The sequence below is a fragment of the Ursus maritimus genome, unplaced genomic scaffold (genome assembly GCF_017311325.1).
Source record: "Ursus maritimus isolate PB19 unplaced genomic scaffold, ASM1731132v1 scaffold_2, whole genome shotgun sequence".
NCBI lineage: Eukaryota > Metazoa > Chordata > Mammalia > Carnivora > Ursidae > Ursus > Ursus maritimus.
Genome location: NW_024424452.1, coordinates 49,228,070 through 49,251,856, shown reverse-complemented (window position 1 = coordinate 49,251,856; position 23,787 = coordinate 49,228,070). Strand labels below are relative to the sequence as shown.

The 23,787-nt window shown below is 48.6% G+C and overlaps 1 protein-coding gene and 1 pseudogene across 1 annotated transcript; both read right to left on the bottom strand.

Moving 5' to 3' along the window:
* HHIPL2 (HHIP like 2) lies at window positions 1–22,631 on the bottom strand. The gene is made up of 9 exons (XM_008685739.2): window positions 22,258–22,631; window positions 18,629–19,281; window positions 17,606–17,749; window positions 14,704–15,038; window positions 13,070–13,196; window positions 10,237–10,382; window positions 5,009–5,090; window positions 1,067–1,149; window positions 1–353 (listed from the first exon to the last, which is right to left on the bottom strand). The coding sequence occupies exons 1-9, from the start codon at window positions 22,576–22,578 to the stop codon at window positions 1–3; spliced, it is 2,244 nt and encodes a 747-aa protein (XP_008683961.2). The 5' UTR covers window positions 22,579–22,631.
* On the bottom strand, window positions 15,890–15,988 carry LOC121104148 (annotated as a pseudogene).
* Window positions 22,632–23,787: the final 1,156 nt, after the last annotated feature.

Here is a 23,787-nt window from a genome sequence, read left to right as displayed (position 1 = left end):
TCAGCAGCAGCGGCGAGGTGGTTCTCCCCTGGCACGTCCCCTGGTCAGCCACCTTGACAGAGAAGGCGGAGGGAGTCTTCTGCCAGCTCCCTTCATCTGTGCTGACTGCTGGCCCCTGCCCCGGCAGGGTTTCGGGCTCCGCTTCCTCTTGCCCTGGGGACCTGGGGACGAAACGCTGGCTCTCTTCTTCTCACCAGGCCTTTGCAATGCCTTCCTCCTGCCTAGGGGAGAAGCTGGCTTCTTGGAGGGGCCTTTCTGAGATGAGGCCCGGTCTGGGCTGAAGGCTAAAGTTACACTGGATAATTTTCTAGCCGCCTTCTCCGACCGCTCCTTGAGCAGGTCCAAGACTGTCTCTGCGAAACAAATATTTATGCAGTGAGAAACAGAAATCCTGGAAAGTCACTCTAAGGGAAACAGCACCCAGGATACCTATGACTCCCTTTTTTCAGGGGCGCCTGGCTGGCTCCGTGGTAGATACGTGACTCCTGATCTCAGGGTTGCAAGCTCAAGCCCCATGACTGGCCTTGATCTAAATATGTTACTTTTTTAATAGGGTCACTCCAGTGATCCATGGTTCTGGAATAGTTCCCTTAAGACAGTCTCCCTCCTCTATCAGCCCTTCCTGAATCCCCACCCTGCCTCTGCTCACTCCAGGGGCCCCTCGGTCCCCTGGGCATCCTTCTCTACCAGAACCTCGGTGCTCTATCTATTTCTTCATTTGCCTGCACTGCATTTGACTCTGAGCTCCTACAGGTCAGGTTCACGGCTGTAGCCCCAGGGATTAGCACAGTGACCGCTGCAAACTCAGGGCTAAACGAACAGTGCCCAGTGAAGAACGGATGCATGGACAGAGGGCAACGGGTCTCTGCAGAAGCACGTGCCGCTCGGCGTGCAGACTCCGGTATACGGAGACGTACACACAGAGCCACAGTTACAGTCCTCATCCAGAGCATAAGCCTTCGCGGGAACAGACCTCCCGCCCTGGGAGGACTGCAGCGTGCTTGCAGAGGGCACCGTGCCAGCGCCTCGATGCCGGGGCCTGAGGCTGGGACAGAGACGGACTCACGGGCGAGCGGCCTGAACTGGACCCGCTTGCTCTTGGTTTTCACCGGCAGTGGCTCGTACTTGCACTTGCCAGGGGGTGCTCGCCTAAAAACAGAGAGAGAAAGTGAGGACACCAGATTCTGAAGACGGGACCAGGAAGTCAAGGTCACACATTTGCAAGAGTTGGATTCAGCTCTCCTTTATCCATGGGGATGGGACAGAGGGAGTAGGAAATACGTGATGAGCTCAGAGAGGACAAAGAACAGGGACACGGTAGGCTCTTGCGACAGAGTAGTGAGGGGGGCAGGGGCACGGGTATGGTGATAGAATTGGGTGCAAACTCTGGGGACCACGGGCAAGTAATCCTTGCTAAGCATCAGTTTCCACATTGATAAAAAAGAAAAAGTAATAGTACCCATCCTTGCAGGAATAAATAAGAGCTGTGTGGGGCGCCTGGCTGGCTCAGTCGAGTGACCAACTCTTGATTTCAGCTCAGGTCATGATCTCAGGGTCCTAGGATAGAGCCCCGCGTCGGGCTCCCTGCTCAGCGGGGAGTCTGCTCAAAGACTCTCTCGCTCTCTCCCTCCACCCCTCCCCACACACACATGCATGCGCACTCTCTCTGAAATAAATGAATACATCTTAAAAAAATAATAAAAATAAAAATAAGAGCTGTGTACTCGATATACCATAAAGTGACTGAGAAGTCAGTTCTAAAATTATTTTTTAAAGATTTAGAAAACGACACTTAGAACAGTGCCCCACAGATGATGATGATGATGATGACGATGATGACGGTGATGGTGGGGATTCCCTTTAAAGAGAATCCCGTCAAGAACTCACGGCACAGCCCCTGAAGGACCGCCAGCCTCTCTGCCTACTAGAAAAAGATCTCCATGACTGCTGTCTCCTGGGTGCATCTTCTGAAATAAAACAGACCCTGGAGACTAGGACACTTGCTATTCAGAGCAGAGATGGAACTTTCCAGCCAGTCCCCACTGCCTCCTTCTCTGCCTTCCTTGCTTCGGCTCTGTCTCTCCTTGCTACCGCCCTCATCCCAGGTGGAAAAAAAGTAATTCTCTTTATTTCACAGACACTTACCTAGTGCTTACACACTGCACGAATACTTCATAAGCATAACTCACTGAGACCTCACGATAACCTTGTGCGGTAGGTGCCGTGATGATCCCCATTTTACAGAGGGGAAACTGAGGCACACAAAGATTAAGAAACAGATGCAAGGTCACACAGCTGGTCAGTAGCAAAGTCAAGTTTCCAACCCAGGCTCCAGGGTCTGTAACTCGCAAGGAAGGGCAAGAAGAAAAGATGGAAGGAAGGAAAAAAAAAAAAGTCACACGGCAATAAACCATCTGCTCCTCAGAAAGCTGGCCTAGGTGCCTTCAGCGCAAGACAGGCTGACGACGCAGGCAGAGTGAATCTGGATCCACTGCTGGGGAAGCTCTGAACGTCAGTCCAGGTCCACACGATGATGGCCGGAGAGAGAGATGCCGAAGACTCTGCTCCCCGGAGCTCGGTGTCCCTACCCCGGGCCCCCTCTGGCTAGCCCCCCTCAGGCAAGTACCTTCACCTGGCCAAGCTCAGCTGGCTTCCCTGTAGGGTGAGGGTATGAGCCTGTCCCCCTGGGATCTGTCAGCACTAAACGACAGCCCAGCTGCTCAGTGCCCAGCACAGTGCCTGGCACACAGCAACAACGCCATGAACGTCAACCTGAGAGGCAGGTGAGCGAGCAGGGATGTCATCCGGGTGCGCTGGCATTACAGCTGTTCTACGGCTGCTCTTCTGAGAGAGGGGAGCTCAATTATCCCCTAGCCAAGCCAGGAAAGTGTCAAAGGAAAGACAAAGCGATTCACGCAGGGAAGAGCAGAACTCCCACCCAGCCATTATCTGCCACCTGAGGCACTTGAACCGGGTGCTGGGTCTGCTCCCCTCAAGCACGGGCAATATGCAGACTGGGCAGCGAAGCCAGCCCAGTAGCTAATTCGCCCCTTAGCAACCCTGCAGGTGCCACTCAGAGAGCACCTCAGGCACGGCCTCAGGGACGGAGTGTCTTCCAGGAACTCCCGAGAACACGGAGGCCACGAGCCTGCTGCCAAATGGGGCGCACGGGGCCTGGCTCCCGAGCCCTGATCCACATGCAGCTGTGCCCGTGGCCCAATGTCGTCTGAACACCACCCCAGGTAGGAGCAATGTGGCCTCACAGGGAGGTTTTCCTCTGCGGATCTGTCTTCAAGCTGATTCACGGGGGAGCCTTTCTTGCTTGGGGGCAGCATCCTGAGAGAAATCCAGGCACTGCCCCAGGCCCTCAGGCTGGATACCCGCTTCACCCTCCCAGCAGGGCACGAACCACACGCAGACACCCTCACAGATGGAAAGCTGTCCTGTGGCCTTTGTCCCGGCAGCTGGTGAGCCTCTGAGGTCAGCAAAGAGCAGAAGTAAACAGTATGGAACTGTTGGCCACTGAATATTGCCACTGAATTCCAGAGAGGGTCAGGTGGAGACACGAAGAAATCCATTTAAGATATTTGCCTAGACCCCCTTACACTGTCGGTGGGAATGCAGGCTGCTGCAGCCGCTCTGGAGAACAGTATGGAGCTTCCTCAAGAAGTTGAAAATAGAGCTACCCTACGACCCAGCAACTGCACTACTAGGTATTTACCCCAAAGATACAGATGTAGTGATCCAAGGGGCACCTGCACCCCAATGTTTATAGCAGCAACATACACAAGAGCAAACTATGGAAAGAGCCCAGATGTCCATCAACAGAGGAATGGATAAAGAAGATGCAGTCTATATATACAATGGAATACTACTCAGCCATCAAAAAAATGAAATCTTGCCATTTGCAATGACGTGGATGGAGCTAGAGGGTATTATGCTAACCAGATAGGTCAATTACAGAAAGACAGTTATCATATGATCTCACTCATATGTGGAATTTAAGAAACAAAACAGGAGCATAGGGGAAGGGAGGGGAAAATAAAACAAGATGAAATCAGAGAGGAAAACTCTTAACTCTAGGAAACAAACAGGGTTACTGGAGGGAGGTGGGGGAGGGGGTAACTGAGCGATGGGCATTAAGGAGGGCACGTGATGGAATGAGCACTGGGTATTATGTAAGACTGATGAATCACTGACCTCTGAAACTAATAATTCACTTTATGTTAATTAACTGAATTTAAATAAAAAATGTCTTAAAAAGGGGCGCCTGGGTGGCTGTCATTAGGTGTCTGCCTTCGGCTCAGGTCATGATCCTGGGGTCCTGGGATCAAGCCCCACATCAGGCTCCCTGCTTGGCGGGAAGCCTGCTTCTCCCTTCCCACTCCCCCTGCTTGTGTTCCCTCTCTTGCTATCTCTCTCTCCGTCAAATAAAAAAAAATCTTAAAAAAAATTTTTTTTAATTAAAAATTAAAAATAAATTAAAAAATAAATAAATTGTCCCAAATTTGGCCGGTAGGAGCCCTTCAAAGCTGGCTCCTGCAGAAAAGAATAATCATAATAATATAAATAAATAAATAAACAAACAAACAAACAAACAAATATTTGCCTGGGACCTTGAAACCTCAACCAAACCCAGGGGAGAGGGCAACAGTACTTACTCAGGTGGTCGGAACTATACACCCATTGTCAGATGATCCCAGAGACAGAAGTTTCCAGAAGCATATTTTTAAAAATAAATAAAACAGGAGCCACAGGTCTAGACTAGTCATCCAAGAAAGGCTCAAGATCCTCCTTTCCCACCACAAAGAGACAATTTCCCAAATATTTCATAATCCCTAGACCCACAGCCCTACACATTTATTTGCCCAATCTGCTTTTTTTTATCTACATTAAAGATTTGCTTCATTGATAATTTCTGGAAATTCCTAGGAAGTCAGGACTGTTTTTATGATCTGCCATGAAGATATATGGATGCACCTAAGAAGAAAATGAGACCAAAGCTCACCTCGATGGGTCAACAAATTTGTAGATCGATCCTTGCGGTGCATAGGCGCTGGGGTAGGCAGTGGCCAGGAAATAGAGCTCCCCTGGGGAAACGGGGACAGGCGATCAGTAGCACGGCCGAGACAGAGCTGAATGCACAGAAACTCTCGACATGGGGTTAGAGCCCTGAAATGCAGTGAGCCCCAGGAAGGGAACCCCAGGAAGGGAACCCCGGAACCCTAACTGACAGCTCGGCCTTCACTGGACTGTGAGCTCCTTATGGATAAAGCCTTTCTCTGACCCCCAAAGACTAGCTCAGAGTGCACCCCAACAGACGCGCGTTTCTGTTACGTTCAATGAACCAAACCGGCTTCATCTCTCTGCTCTCAGAAACTTTGCCTTAACGAATCTCCATTTCCTTCCCCACCTCTTCACTACCAATAAGGATTCTCTGAGAAACCCTGAAATAGCCATCTACAGGATAAGGACCATTTACCCAACACTTTTTTTTTTTTTTAAGATTTTATTTAATTATTTGAGAGAGAGAGAGCACTTGCACACGAGTGGGGGGAGGGCAGAGACAGAGGGAGAAGCAGGCTCCCCACTGAACAGGGAGCACGAAACTGGGCTTGATCCCAGGACCCTGAGATCATGACCTGAGCCGAAGGCAGATGCTTAACCGAATGAGCCACCCAGGCGCCCCCTTTCATTCTTTCTTAAGAAAGAGTTACCCTGTGCCTGTCACTTTCTGTTGCCCCTTACTGAGTCCACTGGCACCAATCCCCACTGCCCCTGCCTCACTTTTCCCTCCATGTGCACCTTCTTTCTTTGGTCCTTGGGTCCCTCGTTTCCCCAGACCCTTCCACACTTCCGGCTCTCCTCCTGGCCTTCTCCACACCTCCCAGAATCACCTCTACCCACGGTCTCCTTTCCCCCATTTGAACATTCTCTGCTCATGGCCACGACCTCATTCCACCTCTTCTCGCGGTTACCTGTGAGGGACAGGATAGGATGGGTTGACGAGCCCAACTTTGGAGCTGGCGTCATCTGACTCTGAATCCTGACAACACCAGTTGCTAGCTATGTTGTCTCGGGCAACCTCTGAAGCTTGTAACCGTCACGTTATTTATTAATTCATTTGTCAAATGGGGCTAATAATACCTCACATGATTATTTGGGATTAAATTAGAAAATAGTGGGGCGCCTGGGTGGCTCAGTCAGTTAAGCATCCAACTCCTGGTTTCAGCTCAGGTCATGATCTCAGGATTCTGAGATCGAGCCCCACATTGCGCTCCGCACTCAGCGAGCAGGCTACTTGAGGATTCTCTCCCTTCCTCTCCCTCTGCTCCTCCCTGCATCTCTCAAATAAATAAATAAATCTTTAAAAAAAAAATAAGAAAGTGAAGATCAGCTATTACTCTTACCTTCTTACCTCTTTACGTCCTAACATTCGTGCCACTGCACCGAACGGGGCTCACTTGTATGCTCTCTCAACCTCATGGAAGTAAATGTCTACTAAATTGCTAATTGGAAAAGCCTCGAACTTCAGACTGCTCTGAGTTACTTCCACAACCTTCTTCCTTAAATTTGTGCAGGACAGTGATTAATGTTTGTCCCGTGCCAAACGTGAGGCCTCCGGTCTTCACGCAGCCCCCACAGAGCTGCCTAATAAAGTCTGGATTCTGTGTACCCACAAACTATATTGTCATCTTGCCTGTAAGGGGTCTGAGACATCAGGACACATCCTACCCTAGAGCCAGTTTGCCTCCTCTGATTAGAAACCCTGTTAGATAAACGAAGGGTCTACCAAGTGTCATATACGGGGTGCCATCAGGCAGGAGCCCCTCTAGACCCTGCAAAGAATTCCCGCTCTAATTGAAAACCCCACATTGTGGCATCATCCCCCTACAACCCCAGTTTACTCAAATTATATGTCCTAAACACGCTATAGACTTCCCATTGTATTTTTAGGGGAAAACAATGATAGAAGCGAATGCCATCTGTCATGTCCAACTGACAATTTTAAAAATGTATTTTAGGACCAAAAAAGACTACCCCAAAAAACTGTAACATGCCATGTAAAACAAAATGCATGTGATGTAAATTTAGTGCAAGCATTAGTACTTTGACCGGCCCTCTTGAGAATGTGACTGACGTTCAGAAATCCATCCCATCGGGACCCACCCAGCGATGGGCTGCCCCACGCCCGCGCCTCCCTCCGCAGTCACTCATGCCAGCTGTCAGCTAGAAAATCCTGGAAGTACTGGAGGTTCAACCAAAAATGACGTGTCTCTGGCTGGTGACTGATAACAAAATAATGAAATACTCAGATCTAAAAATATGGGGGCGCCTGGGTGGCACAGCGGTTAAGCGTCTGCCTTCGGCTCAGGGCGTGATCCTGGCCTTATGGGATCGAGCCCCACATCAGGCTCCTCCGCTATGAGCCTGCTTCTTCCTCTCCCACTCCCCCTGCTTGTGTTCCCTCTCTCGCTGGCTGTCTCTATCTCTGTCGAATAAATAAATAAAATCTTTAAAAAAATAAAAAATAAAAAATAAAAAAAAAAATAAAAAAAAAATAAAAATATGTCCGTAAGTGGGAAAGGCTAGGACATGAGCAGAAAATCTGAATCACTCTGTGCTAACACGGAAGAGCAAGCAACTCGGGAAAAAAATAACTTGCTTTGGGACACCTGGGGGGCTCAGCTGGTTAAGTGTCTGCCTTCAGCTCAGGTCATGATCCCAGAGTCCTGGGATGGAGCCCTGCATCGGGCTCCCTGCTCAGCGGAGAGCCTGCTTCTCTCTCTCCTCCCCACTTATGCTCTGTCGCTATCTCTGTCTCTCTCTCAAATAAATAAATAAAATCTTTAAAAAAAAGAAAAAAGAACTTGCCTTAAAAACAGCCTTCCTGGGTTTAGGGCCGTTTTGGGCAGTCTGGCTTGGGAACAACACCCTGGCAAGTCCACTCGATAAAATTCAGCCAAGGACACTTAGTTTTGTTGGCCAGATGTACCGTCTGGTATTTAAAGGCTCCCTGTTTTCTCCTGCGAGAAGCCTGCAGGCACAGCAAACCAAACTACCCAAGTCAGGGTTTCTGAGGCCTCCTGAAAAGAAGCAAGCCGCAGAGACGCAGGATACTGGGGCAGACCCGCCTCCGGGGCTCCAGCCTCCAGGCAGAGCGATCTCCAGCCTTGGAGGACTCCAGCCTCCCTGGGGCACCAGCCTGGGGGGCTCCACCAGGCCAGACGCCCCACCAGGCCTGTGGCTTTCACATCACCCTCTTTCCACAGAGCATCGTCCTGCCAGCCTATGGTTTCTCTCCTGTTTTCTATGTTTAGACTTCCACTTTGGAACTCACTTCGACTTCCTCTATTAAGAACACTTGAATTTTCTAAAATATCCTCTGTACCTCTAAAATATTCATCTCAAATGATAAGCTAGGAAAAGGTCCAGGAGCCGACTGGATTTCCGTACGCCTTGCTCAAGTGAAGGTCTGGCACGGCCGCCCCATGACTCAGAGCGGAAAGAAGCCCAGGACTGAGGAAACCGTCCAGGCTCTCTGGTTCACACTCACAGAGAAGCCCAGGTCTGGAAGGGGCCCTGAGAGACCATTTTATCCTCTCCCAAGACTCCGAGCAAGGCTACATGCAGGGCCAAGTAGCAACGAGGTCACAGGCCCTGTCCTCCTCGCAACATAAAATGTTATCTTTCAAAATGTAACATCACTTAGGTAAAGCTGAAATTAAACTCCAGTTTCTGATTACAGAATTTGAGGCAATTTAGTAGAGCAGAGTCTCTGTCTGTCTCTCCTACGTGCACACGTTTCGCGTTGCGATGCCCTTAATAAATGCCTCATCTGTCTAGCGAACAGCCTCCTACCTAGCTGTCTACCCACTTCCCAGGAAAGTTCTCAGGAAAGTTCTCCTGGCTCATTCATGGCACTTGCGTCACAGACTCCTGGTCTGTCTACCCTCTTCCCAGGAAACTTCTCAGGAAAGTTCTCCCTGGCTCACTCATGGCACTTGCGTCACAGACTCCTGGTAGGGTGAGGAAAGAGCGCAGCACAGTCGGGCGCTGATGACCAGAGGCGCTCCCTCCCAGGCAGCGCCAGGAGGACAAACACCAGTGTCCACCATGTCTGCCCCACTGCTGGCCCTGCCCACGCTCCTGGGATTGCAGACGAGGATCAAATCAAAGATGAGGACATGAATCTCCTTCATGGTCAAAAGACCGAAGGACTAAAGTGTAAACCCTGATTTGCCCCACACCGTGAGGTGTGGGCCTCAGTTGAGAAGGGGTAGGTTGGCATATTGGATCTGTTGCCTCACTGGCGGAATCAGCATAATCATTACATCATGGGAGTGTTGTAATTATCAAACAACATAAAAAAATGTAAAGTGCTTAAAACGGTATCCAGTACCTTATAAACGCTGCCTACGGGGCGCCTGGGTGGCTTAGTCAGTTAGGCGTCCGACTCTTGATTTTGGCTCAGGTCATGATCTCAGGGTCGTGAGACTAGGCCCCAAGTTGGGACTCTGTGCTGAGCGTGGAGCCTGCTTAAGATTCTCTCTCTCTCTCTCCTCTCCCTTTGCCCCTTCCCCTGCCGCACATTTTCCTTCTCTCTCTAAAAAAAAAAAAATAACTAAATGGTAGTAAAAATAGAAGTGTAGTTGTTATTTAAATAACAATAATAGGGGGCGCCTGGGTGGCACAGCGGTTAAGCGTCTGCCTTCGGCTCAGGGCGTGATCCCGGCGTTATGGGATCGAGCCCCACATCAGGCTCCTCCGCTATGAGCCTGCTTCTTCCTCTCCCACTCCCCCTGCTTGTGTTCCGTCTCTAGCTGGCTGTCTCTGTCAAATAAATAAATAAAATCTTTTTAAAAAAATAAATAAATAAATAAATAAATAAATAAATAAATAAATAACAATAATAGGGATGCCTGGTTGGCTCAGTCGGTTGAGCGACTGCCTTCAGCTCAGGTCATGATCCCGGAGTCCTGGGGTCAAGTCCCGCATCAGGCTCCCTGCTCAGTGGGGAGCTTGCCTCTCCCTCTGCCTGCCGCTCCCCCTGCTTGTGCGCTCTCTTTCTCTATCTGACAAATAAAAAAATAAAAACTTAAAAAAATAAAAAATAAAAATAAATAAATAACAATAATAGTAATAATAATTATTATAACAAATGATTAGTTCACGATGCCTGTGATGCTTTAAGTTCCAATAAGCAGAAACAGAGTAACTCTGGGTATGTGTTACCTGCTTCATCTTCAGCAAAAGAGATGATAAATTTGCTATAGGTGCTGATCAACCCTGGGAAGGCGCAGGACGCAGTGTTGCCCAGGCAGATGTCCCGTTTCTTCCATTTCTTGGTTCTTCTATCTTCCTGCAAAGCCATAAGTCGACTAGATAAAAAATAAAACCTTTATTATAGGAATCCATATTTTCACCGTGTGGGATATTTTTCTTCCTCCTCCAGGAGATCAACACCTAGCCTCTCCCTGGAATCAAAAAGCTGCATCAGAGATATCTTAGTCACCTGCTGGCCCTACATGGAGAAGCTCATCTTCTATTACAGGAGTCTAATGGGGGCCTGTGAAGGGTGCACCCCCACCAAAGACTAATCTAATTTCTGTGAGTTTGTGACCTTTGGCTCGGCGCTCAACTGGCTACGCCTCAGTTCCCTCATCTGTAAAATGAATTTACCACGGACAAAAGTTGCAAAGGTTAAGTAAGATAATATACGTGAACAGCTCCCCAGTGTGCCTGGCACATAGTAAGGGCTCAAAAACTGGTAGCCATGGGGCGCCTGGGTGGCATAGTGGTTAAGCGTCTGCCTTCAGCTCAGGGCGTGATCCTGGCGTTATGGGATCGAGCCCCACATCAGGCTCCTCCTCTATGAGCCTGCTTCTTCCTCTCCCACTCCCCCTGCTTGTGTTCCCTCTCTCGCTGGCTGTCTCTCTCTGTGTCAAATAAATAAATAAAATCTTTAAAAAAACAAACAAACTAGTAGCTATTTTTGTTATTATTACGTCTGTGTAGTAGCAGGTAGATGCTTCATATCCCTTTGTCATTTGACCTACAAGCAGGTTTTTAGAATAAAAAGAACAGGAAGATGGGTCAACTAGGGTGTCACATGAACCATTTTAGAGACACAGAGATGCTCAATCCCAGGTGCATGTGCTCTGACTGAGGATCACCGAATACCAGCCAAGTGAAAGGCGGACTTGGGTTAGTTGTAAATGGGTATTACAAACTTTAGGCAACCACTGAAAAAGAAAAAAAAAGTATAATTGACATGCTTAGAAAGGGAAGAAAATGGAATTCTATAGCGTGCTCAGTTAAATCCACAAAAGGCAGAAGAAGAGTGGAAGACAAAGCAGAACAAAGAACAAGGGCAACAAACAGAAAGCAGTCATAAATACGGCAGATATGAACCCAACTACGTCCACGACCATTTTGAAAGTTAATGGTCTAAATGCACTAATTAGAAGACACAAGAGATAATAGGGGCGCCTGGGTGGCTCAGTTGGTTAAGCCTCGGATTCTTGATTTTTGCCTCAGGTCATGATCTAAGGCTCCTGAGATCGAGCCCCATGTCGGCCTATGCTCAGCGTGGAGTCTGCTCGTCCCTCTCCCTCTGCTCCTTCCCCTGCTGTCTTTCTCTCTCTCGCTCACAAATGAATAAAATCTTTAACAAAAAAGAAGACAGAAGAAATAATAAACAAACAAATAAATAACAGAGATCACCAGAGTGGATCAAAAAACAAGACACTACTATACATTGTCTCCAAGAAAACTTTAGGCCTGGATGATTTCACCCGGAAGAAACATATAAAGAAGAAGTAACGCCTATTTTACACAAACTCTTCCAGACAACTGAAAAGAAGGAGACACTCTCCAACTCTTTCTATTAAAGCCTGCATTACCCTGATGCCAAAATCTGGCAAAGATATTCCAAGAAAGAAATCTGTTTCACGAACACAGATACAAAATTTTCCAACAACGTGTTAGCAACTGCAATCCAACAATATATTGAAAGGAAAATACATCATGACCAAGCGGTGTTTATTCCAGAAATGCAAGATGGCTTCAATGATTAAAAAGAAAAAATCAGTCAACGTAATTCACCATATTAAAAACTAAAAATGAGAAAACCACAGGATTCTCTCACTAGATGCAAAGATGCATTTGACAAAATATAACATCCATATTTAATACAAACTCTCAGTGAACTAAGAATGGAAGGAAGACGTCCTCGCCTGATAGACAGCCTGTAAAAACACCTGCAACTGACATCATACTCACTGGTGAAAATGGAAGCCTTCTATCCAACACTGTACTGAAGTTTAAGATGAAGCACTAAAGTCAGAAGAACAAGAGTAAAAGCCTTGCAGTTCAGGAAAAGAAAAAATATCTATATTCATAGATAAAATGATCCTTCACATAGACAACCCAGAAGAATCTATACACACACACACAAGCCGATAGAGCCAATAAGAGTTTGACAAGGTTGCCTGATACAAGCACAATACACACACACACACACACACACACACTTAAATGCATATAATAAAACAAGTATATAATAAATATAAAATAAACATATAGTAAAAAACTGGAAACAGCCAAAACAGGAGAATACATGAAGACTTTGTGGTATATCCATACAACGGAATATTACAAAGCAATAAAAGAGAAAAACTACCCAAACATGTGACAACAGTGATGAATTTCACTGACATTATTGAATGAAAGAAGCCATACATATACCAAAAAAGAATACATACATATGATTCCATTTATATTAAGTTACAGACGCAAACTTAATGTGTGATGGGAGTGGTTACCTCTGGCGGGTGTGCGTATGTGTGAGTGTGAGAGAGAAAGGGTGGTATTGACAGGATATAGGCAAAAAGGAACCTTCCAGAGTGATGGAAATGTTCTGCACCTTGACATAGCAACAAGTGTATCTACTGTAAAACTTTAGCCAACTGTGCTCTTAGAGATTGCATCTCACCACATGTGATTTATATCTCAATGAAAATGGTGAACTAAAAAAATATGAAAGGAGACATCAATCCCTTCTTACCCACTCACGAAGTCCCCAAAGATGTAGAGGCCATTGAGATTTGGGGATTCACATCCACGGTACACATATCCTCCAGTGACTGACTTCCCCACTGCATGGCCGTAAGCATAGATTGGCAGAATGTCACCTGTCCAGGAACAAAGAGACTGTCACAGCTAAAAACTGAGACCTCCAGGTCACCGAGTGGCTCAGCTGATTAAGCATCTGACTTTTGTCTTTTTTTTTTTTTTTAAAGATTTTATTTATTTATCCGACAGAGATAGAGACAGCCAGCGAGAGAGGGAACACAAGCAGCGGGAGTGGGAGAGGAAGAAGCAGGCTCATAGCAGAGGAGCCCGATGTGGGACTCGATCCCAGAACGCCAGGATCGATCACGCCCTGAGTCGAAGGCAGACGCTTAACAACTGAGCCACCCAGGCGCCCCAAGCATCTGACTTTTGATTTCAGCTCAGGTTATATATGATCTCAGGGTCGTGAGATCGAACCCCCTGTCAGACTGAGCACGGAGCCTATTTGAGATTCCTTCTCCCTCCTGCTGCCATCCCCCCTGCCCCCCGCAACCCCGCTCATGAAGCACATACACTTTCTTTCTCTCTCTCTCTTTTTTTTTTAAAGATTTTATTTATTTATTTGACAGAGAGAGACAGCCAGTGAGAGAGGGAACACAAGCAGGGGGAGTGGGAGAGGAAGGAACAGGCTCCCAACAGAGGAGCCTGATGCGGGGCTCGATCCCGGGACCCCGGGGTCACGCCCTGAGCTGAAGGCAGACGCTTAACAACTGAGCCACCCAGGCGCCCCTACACTTTCTCTCTCTTAAAAAAAAAAAAAAAAAAAATTTAGAGATTTTCAAGCAGGAAGATGGGGACTTTCAAATGTAGTTGCCTAATTGAGTGGAGAACACTTTATCTCTTGGTCTTTGGTAGGGCAGGCAGCCAAGAGAATCACATTTATTTTTCTCAACAGACCAGCTACAATATTCGTGAGCTTCCCATTTGACTGGTCTCTGCAAGCAGAAAGGAAGCCAAAAATTCCCCCACCTATGAGGCAGTGACCTGGGAATCCACACACCTAAATGTATCCCCTAGGCTGACATGGCAGATACTCAGGTTTAAGGATTTGAAAAACTAACGAGGGTCTCTAAGACTCCTAACTTAGAGGACCAATCAAAGAGATTAAGCACTGCTGATAAAATGCAACTGAAAAGCACATCTTGATAACTGATATTTAGGGACTGTATATGGAATGTACCACCTGACTGTATATGGAATGTCCTTTCAGTGGGCGGTTCCAATTGGAAATAAATTAGAAACCTATAGCCACCATTTCTTCTGCTAGTGGTTCTCAAAACTGCATGCCTAAAAATCATGCGGGTAATTTTTCTAAAATGTAGATTCCTAGGTCAATCCCAGTGCCTGAACCCACCCAAGATCCAAATGCATCAGGTCCACAAGCACTACCGAATGTGTTTCTGGTGACAGTGGCTGGAGGGCCAACCTGAGAAGCACGATCCCACAGGACATAAATAAAGACACCGAGGGACCGCAGGGCCAAACACTCTCAGGTCTCATTCCCCCACCTCTATCTCCCACCCCCTCAATTCATTCAAGAAATCACCCAGAGAACTTCTGACTTACCCACCCAAGAGGCATTGTGACAAAGCTTTCTGTCGTAACATTCAAAGCCTTCCTTGGCCCTCCAGCCATAATTGCCGCCTTTCACAATGATGTCAATTTCTTCAAACCTATTTTGTCCCACGTCCCCGCAGAAGATGCGGCCTCGGCCCCGGCGCGTGACGGGGTCCCCTCGGTCCACAGCACAGCGCCACATGTTTCTGACCCCATAGGCATAGACCTCAGGGTGCGCCCCTGGCTCCGCCACAAACGGATTGTCCGGGGGCACTCGGTATGGTCTGCCGTCTGCGCCTGCCCCGTTCACATCGATCCGTAACACTTTCCCCAGCAGGGAACTTCTGAAAGAAAGAAGCCAGGAAACAGGCGCAGGATGAATACCCAGAAATGCAATTGCCAGATCATTGGCTAGTTTTATCTGTAATGTTTTCGAAGCCTCTCCATACTGTTTTCCAGAGTAGCTCACTGTTTTGTATTCCCACCACCAGTACACGAAGGTCTCCACATCGTCAGCAACACTTGCTGTCTTTTGTGTTTGGTTTTGCGGGGGGGAAGGGGGGGGGGAGCCATCCTAATAGACAGGAGGTGGTATCTCATCACGGTTTTGATCTGCATTTCCCTGATGGTGAGTGACACCGTGCATCTTTCATACACCTGTTGGACATTTGTTTACAAGATGAGTAAGTTCTAGAGATCTGCCGTACGCTGTCCCTATAATGAACAATATTGTATTTACACTTACAATTTTTCTTACACTTAAATTTTTTAAGAGGGTAGATTTCGTGTGAAGTATTCGAAATTTAAAACTAAATCAAATTATAAAATAGAAGATAAAATAAAACGGCACCAGACCAGAGACTGTCCAGGAGGACCTACCGACAGTCAATGCTAAATAACTACTAGGAATCACTGAGAAGACAGGATTTTTTATAGATATATACATGCATACACGAGATACATACATCAAGTCATGTCTATATGATAATATATATAGATATATAGATATACAGATTTATGCAAAATGTTAAGGCTTGCCAAGTTTTGGCTCAAGGAGAACTAGTAGGCAAAAGTTTCCTGGGATCCTGGCCCATATGACCCTGAGCAAGCAAGTTGCAGATTCAATTTTTAAAATGTTTTTGATGGGATGGTTTCTCTCAGGTTCGGTTTAACACTATGAATTTTTTTTTTTTTTTGGAATATGAAACACTTCGTGAATGTGCGTGTCATCCCTGCGGAGAGGCCATGCTTATCTGTAACGTTCTGATTTAGTGTATGTCCAGCTGAAGCGAGCGCTAGGACTATGGATTTTTAAAAGGAGTTGGTTGGTTTATTCGTCCTCAGAGAGTACTGTGGTCATAGAGAGAGCAGAGATTTTAGCAAGGCTCTGCCAGAGAGTGTGGTCTCTGGGCCTCCGTTTCTTCCCATGTATAGCAGGGGGGAGAAACACTACCTCGCAGTGTGGTTGTGGTTTTAAGGGGTAAGTGAGTTACCTTGTGTGTAACAGGTGAGGCAATTCGTAACAGTCGGCCTTTGACAAATGTTGGCTCTTGAATACTTTTTGTAAAGATTTATTTATTTATGGGCACCTGGGTGGCTCAGTCGGTGAAGCATCTGCCTTCAGCTCAGGTCATGATCCCAGGGTCCTGGGATCGAGCCCCACATCGGGTTCCCTGCTCAGCGGGGAGCCTGCTTCTCCTTCTGCCTGCTGCTCCCCCTGCTTGTGCTCTCTCTCACACACACTCTCTCTCTCAAATAAATAAATAAAATCTTTTAAAAAAAAGATTTAGTTATTTATTTGAAGGGGGGGGCAGGGGCAGAGGGGGAGAGACAAGCAGACTCGCGACCTGAACCGAAATCAAGAGTGGGCCACTTAACCGACTGAGCCAGCCAGGTGCCCCTGTTAGCTCTTGATTATTGTAACGTCAATATTTTAACACTAGGGATAATGGCATTCCAGTGCTTGTTGGTACAAAGGGCAGAAGGATCATGTGACTTTTAGCTAGGTCAGCACAGCCCTCACTGGGCTCTCGCACCAGCTTGTCTGAGTTTGATTTCGTTTCTGCCACTTACTTGCTGTGTGGCCTTAGAAAGTTACTTTACTCCTCTGTGCCTCTATTTTCCCATCGGTGAAATGACTATCATAATACCTACACTGCATAGGAGTCATCCATTCCGTAAGTATTTCTGAAGTGACTCCTGTGCCAGGCCCTATTCCAGGTGCTGGGGATACATCAATTAACAAACGGATAAAAACTCCTGCCTTTGTGGGATGTTAGAATTACATTCTTGGGGCACCTGGGTGGCCCAGTCGGTGAAGCGTCCAACTCTTGGTTTCAGCTCGGGTAGTGAGATCAAGCCCCGAGACAGGCTCTACCCTCAGCGCGAAGTCTGCTAGAGTTTCTCTCTCCCTCTGCCTCTCCAGCTCGTGCTCTCTCTCTCTCCCTCTCGAATAAGTAAATAAGTAAATAAAGAGAATTACATTCTTAAATACACACAAGGTATTCAGAACAGTACCTGAAACACAGTAACCATTCACTACATATCACTCACTAACTACCTTCTCACATGTCTCCAGGGCCTAGCACAGTGCTCGTAATATCGCTGAGTTGAACAGAAATGGGTAAGATCTTGGTGTGGTAAATGTCCCGCTAGTATATACTGAACACTGAATTCGTCTCTCCGTAGCACTCTGACAGTTACACTGAGCACCCATAGTACTACTTACCAAAACACACTGTGCCTGAAATGTACAGGACAGGAAACCAATGTTCCTCGCACTTGCCTCAACAGAGAGGGCTACATTTTGCAGTTAAATGATTTAGGTTTGACCCCCTGTAGGCTCCATCTCAGCAAAAACATACCAAGGGCTCACCCTAAAGGGACAGGGGCCCAGATCCGTCCCGCTTACTTGTTCTGAGCATTTCCAAATCTGCCGAAGGGATCCCCAGCCTGTCCTCCATCCCCAGTGAATATATACAAGTAGCCGTCCACACCAAAAAGAATTTGTCCGCCATTATGATTTGAGGCTGGTTCGTCTATCTCCAAGATGACTCTGGAAGGAAAAGAAACCATGCATGAGGCTTTGGTAGAAGCTAAAACTGCATCCTCCTGGGACTCCCAGAAATGACTGGTCCAAGCCAGCCAAGATCTGCTTCGGAGTTTCCAAGAATCACAAAGCTTGGAGCACTAAGACACCCCTAGTTTCCCAGTATGACTCCTTCATGCATCATTTTTCTTTCCTATCATGATATCATGAGCTGGAGACACAGCCAGGGTAAAAATCACCCTTCTCTGGGCCTTACTCTCTGTTCTACCAGAACTCTTAATCCCTTCCTTTGAGCAACCCAGCAGGGGTTAATCTATCAGTTAGTTTTCCATGTTCTTTTCGATCCTCCAACCTGCCTACTTGAGAAAAGGGAGACAAGGCAGAAAGGACAAGCAGGAAAAAAGGCAGAATGGTAGAGTGGAAAGACCATGAGCGTGGAGTCAGAATTAAGTCCTTCAGACCATGCATCCATACTCTATGGCCTTGTGCCACAGCTTCCTGTGAGGATAATTCCCGTGTTCAAGGCCAAGGGCCTGGAATCCAATGGCCACACAATAATCAGAGGCCACTATTATACTTAACATACTGATATTATTATCTATAATCATTTCCCAAACCCTTACGGCTGCTGGCCATTGCTTACGTTCTATAAAAACAAGCAAGCATGGCTCTGATGAGTAAATATAAGGTGATGGCTATACCCCAGGAAGACCCCCCGACTCAAAAGTCTAACTTTCTGTCTCATTATTCAATGATGACTCCTTGGTCTATATTATAAGCTCGTGGCTCTAAAACCAGAAACATGTCCCTTTATCATCTCAAGGGATGGACTGACAATATTTGGGGTACAGTACAGAGTTACCCGTTCTCACGGGCATGTCTTACCTTTCTGATTTGGGGTCAGCTTTGTTGGCATCAGCCCGAGAAACCTTCATCTCACTAATCCGGATCTTTTCTACCTTCTTCTTGCCCAGACATGAATAGTAAATATAGAACTTTCGGTTCCGGTGGAATTTGGGATGAAAAGCCAACCCCAAGAAGCCTCTCTCATCTCCTACCCAGGGAGTAGTCAACACGATATTCTTGAGGTCCAAAAACGGTTGTTCCAGGCGACTCCCATCAGGCAGATAGACCCATACCACCCCCACCTGCTCGGCCACAAAGAAGCGATGGGTGCCATCCCCAGCATGGACCATGGAGACGGGGTTCTTCAGCCCATTGGCCACCTCGGTCAGGCAGAGCTGCAGGCAGCCCCGGTGGTCCTCGGCCACCATACCCAGGTTGCGGTTGAGATGGTCATTCCTCAGGACATTAGGGAACCAATAGTCTTCGTCAGGAAGGTTGAGGGGGTGGAAGAAATGTGCGCCATCCTTTTCATGTGACCCGTGGAGGCGACGGTCATTGGTCAGTAGGGAGAAGGCAGAGCGGCAGTTAGAATGAAATTCAGAGCAGTAGTCAGAGCAGAAGTCAGGAAGGTCCCAGAGGTCCATCTGAGCGTTCTCAGCATCGTCGAGACGATCTGCATAGGGTGAGCACTCCTAGGAAACAAAAGGAGGCTTGATTCGTAGTCAGACTGGCCACACTGGGGCTGGTCCCAATTTCTGAGCAAGCAGAAGGAAAAATGGACTTGGAAAGAACCAGGATTCTGGAGTTTCCATGACCAACTGCTGTAAAGTGCTTTTCTGGGACCGCAATTTTCTAGTCAGTTAGTGCTTCAGGACAGCAAAAGGGGAGAAATCTTTCACGTTCACTATACTTCTTTAGCATTTTAACTTAGTTCTTGACACTTCAAGTTTTAGTAAGCGATTAATTTTTTTACAGAGTACCCGGGTGGCTCAGTCAGTTAAGCATCTGCCTTGGGCTCAGGTCATGATCCCAGGGTCCTGGGATTGAGCCCCCACATCAGGGTCCTGGCTCAGCGGGAAGCCTGCTTCTCCCTCTCCCTCTCCCCACCCCCCCTTCTACTCACACTCTCTCTCATATAAATAAATAAAATATTTTTTTTAAAAAGTACTAATTTCTCCACCTTTCCCTTTATTATAAATACTGTATCTATAAGATTTTATTTATTTAACCAAATCTGAAGCAATGTGGCAAAAATTTCACATTTGCTAAATCTGGGTATTGGATACACGTTGTTAATTATTTAATTTTCTGTGCTTTTCTGTCTGAAAACTATTTCTGTCTGAAATAGTTTACAATTAAAAACAAAATTACCAAACTGAACACGCAACGTATCACTCCCAGAGATTAGGCATCTAGTAATTTCTTCACTTACTTATTAAAGATATTCAAGTGCTTCATGTATACAAAGCCCCAGCCTGGGAGTTGCACGAATCTGAACCGTGGCTATGGGGCCACACCATGCTCTTTACACAAACACACAAGTTCTGCGTGCCAAGTACCCGCTACTCAGGGCTCCCTAGGGAACACGGGACATCGTAGGCAGACAACGGACTCCCAACAGTAATGAAAGATAGGCAACTGAGAGTAAGGAAGAAAGGCCAGTTTAAAGGGCACGCTTCGGGGCCTGGGACAGAACCCACTGGCCCAAGAACCCCCTTCTGATCACTGAACCCCCTCCCAGCAGCCGCCAGAGCAGGACCATCCCAGTTTATCTGGGTTCCCGCCACCTAACAAAGGGGTAGCAGCACTTCTCAGGTGTGCTTGAGTTCCCCATTCACTCATTTCAACCCTGATGGCAGGTTGCAGCTCAAGCTCCTGGCTATTGGAAAGACGGAAAGAAAGAGTCCTTCCAGAAGATTCAGTGTCTCTTCCTGGGTGCTCTGTTTCAGTTCAGGAGACCTGTCAGAGCTGCTGACAAGAAGCAAAATGAACTGCTCCGAGTCTCACGCCACTGGCCTGTCCACTCTGGAGGAGGGGAAAGAAGAGGGGAGACAGAAATCGGGACGAGCTACCAGGGAACAGAGGGGGCCCACTCTTAGGCAGAAACGTAGAGTCTGCACCGTTGCTTCGACTCAATTATCTCAGGATATCATTTCTCTACTTAAGGAAAGCAAGGCCCAGGAAGGGTCTTCCCTGTGGTGTCAGACACTGTTCTCTGCGCCAAGGACAGACAGCAAGAGGCAGCAAGGCTCTGTTCGAACAGGACGGACGCCTGGCCCGGGTCAGAACACCATGAAGTCAATGGGTCACTGCTGTTGGGACTCCGCCTTGGCGAGGTATGATCAAAAGGGCAGAAGACTTGGAGCTGGAGCCTCTCTAGATGTGTGTCCCAGCACTGCTGGACCTTAGACAAGTTCTTTAAAACTCCTGACTCCTCACCAGTAAAATCGGGATCATAATAACTTCTGCGGAATCACTGCAGGGAATGCACTAGATGTGTGTGGAAAGAAAGAAGAGGGGCTTGAGACTTTTAATAAACAGACTCATGTAGGTTATTCTGATGACTCAAATCCTTCAAACAGGGGAGCTGCTGAATTTGGCCTTCGGTAGAGAAAGTGGGAGGGCGGGGCGGGGAAGGGTGGAGACATTTTTACCAGAGGGCATCTCGGAAATTAACAGGCTTCATGTTGCTCAGAAGAGCCCAGCTTCTGCCCTACGTGGTTATCCCAGAGTTAATTCTCCTGTGAACAGCTGAAGGTGCCGGAGGTAGGAGAGTCCAGCCCCGGGGAGATGCCATGCGGGTGGCTGGCTTTGTGTCGGGATCTGCGCTGTGCCCTGCAAATGGGGAGACGGGGCGGCCCGCGTGCTCGGCAGCGGTGGCAGCAGGAGAGCCCACTAGCTGTGCTGACACGCCCAGGAGGGTCTCAGATCACAGGTCGGCCTGGACTTCCTGCCTCTTCGCCCCCAGCACATTAGAGCACCCCTCCCCGTGGCAGCCTCTCTCAGCAGCTCTCCTCCAATGCGACTCTCGCCTGCACCCTGAGTCGGTGATGGGGGATGCCTGCCAGGGATGTGGAAATATTTTGGCTCTTGGAGAGCCGGGAGAAGCAGAACCTCTGAGAGTCATTGCCACCCAGCGGCTTGAAGCTCTGTCAGCCCAGCTCTAGAATACTGGGGAGAGCGCCCCCAACCGCCGCCACCACCATCACGCCAGACACACACACACACACCCGGCACAAATGACCCAGACGAGGATGGGCCCCAGCAGGTGTCACCACTCCCTCCGAGCCCCGTAACCGCCCTGTAACCACCGCAGCTGTGCATTGCTCCCAGGGCAGGGCAGGGGACCCAGACCACGCTGCTCGGAGAGCTCCATGGAGGACACCCACCTCCGCCTTCTGCCTGAGAAAGCACAGGGGTCAGCAGACCCCATGGGGAGACCTTTGGGTCTCCCAGTGGAAACCAAACCCAGCACCCCCTCACCTCCGCGTGCCCGTCCAGGGACCAGCGCTCTAAGGTGAGGCAGCTGCCCGTGAGCCTCTAAAGGGCTGGGTGCCCAAGGAGACCCCACCACCACCACCCCAAGACCTACAGCCACCAAGCCCAGCACCCCCACACTTTGCTAAGCTGGCTCCCTCACTGCCCTGCAGGGTCACGCCCAGGCCTACCTGGCAGAGGATGTCCTTAATATAGCTCCCACACAGCTTGTGGCCCCTGAGGTCAAAGAAATCCATGACGACGCTGTACCGAGTAGCGAGGAGGTAGTCCTTGTGCTGGTCACAGCGGCCGAAGGCCTCGTAGTGTGAGCAAAACTCGAGGGGCGGTGAGGGCTGGAAGGGGGGCCCGTGATCCAGGCACTGGGAGTGTCCCTGCAGCAAGCCCACCTGGCCCAGCCAGAATGTAAGGCAGAGGTGGAAAATGCCAGAAGAGGTAGGGAGTCTGGGGGCCCAGCAGCTCAGACCACCCCCAGGAGTGGCTGTCCTCAGCATTTTGGGCTCCGGAACACTCAAGCTGCTGTGTTTGCTCAGGTTGGTTCCCCCGCTGGCCACTAGTTCCCTCCCTCCCCCCACCCCCTACTCTACCTCCAGGGTGTTTTCTTCCTTCCTTCTATCCCCACCCCCACAAGTTCCCGGAGGTGGTTTCTGAGCAGTGTCCCTTCTGCGGTCTGGGTAGCTAAGTGTCTCACGTGAAAACAGTGAGAGACGCACGTCCCCGTCCCCTCCAATGCCATCTAAACATGAAGCTGGTGCAAGTTCTGACCCCTCCTGTTGCGTTTTTGGGGGGTGCATGGCTGCTTAGCAAAAGGTACAATGGTGTCAATGGCAAGCCTGCCGTGATTCATTAAAACTGCAAAGAATTCCTGCGGGGGGGAGGGGCGGGGGCAGGAAATTCACACTTTGTTTACGGTTTCTTCACAAGCCTGAAAGCCTGAGCTGCCCAGAGTCTCCCGGAGAGAGCATCACCTATCACACAGTCCCAGACCCGGGAATGTGAAAGGGCAAGATCGGGCGTCCCTGTAGTGCGGCACCAACGGGACTCCGGCGTGGATCGGAGAAGCTGGAGGGGAGGTAGGGGGAGGCTGGGGAGCTGCACGGTCCCTGTGATCTGGAAAGGTCTATCCCGGCAATGGTAGATTGTGAATCTTGGCATCCACAGCAGGAGCAAGCAGAAAGGAGGGGGTGTGGCCTGGTGGAAACAGGGAGTCGCAAAGGGCTCCTGGAAGAGTGTCATCAGGAAGCACAGAACATCTGGGGTCTTTATTTTTGCCAAATCTGCACTTGCTCTCGGGGCACACCTCCTCACTTAGTATAACATTAGCATTTGAGAATGTGTTTCACTTTGTACATGTTCCTTGCACGTAACAGGCCTTTGGTAAATATTTCTTAAATGAGGGGCGCCTGGGCGGCTCAGTCTTAAGCGTCCAATTCTTGATTTCGGCTCAGGTCTTTGTCTCAGGGTTGCGAGATGGAGTCCCGCGTCAGGCTTGGGGCTGGGCTTGGTGCTAGGCGCGGAGTCTGCGTGAGATTCTCTCTCTCTCACGCACACAAGAAATAGGGGCGCCTGGGTGGCTCAGTTGGTGAAGTGTCTGCCTTCGGCTCAGGTCATGATCCCAGGGTCCTGGGATCGAGCCCCGCATCAGGCTCCCTGCTCATCGGGGAGCCTGCTTCATCCTCTCCCTCTGCCTGACACTCCCCTTG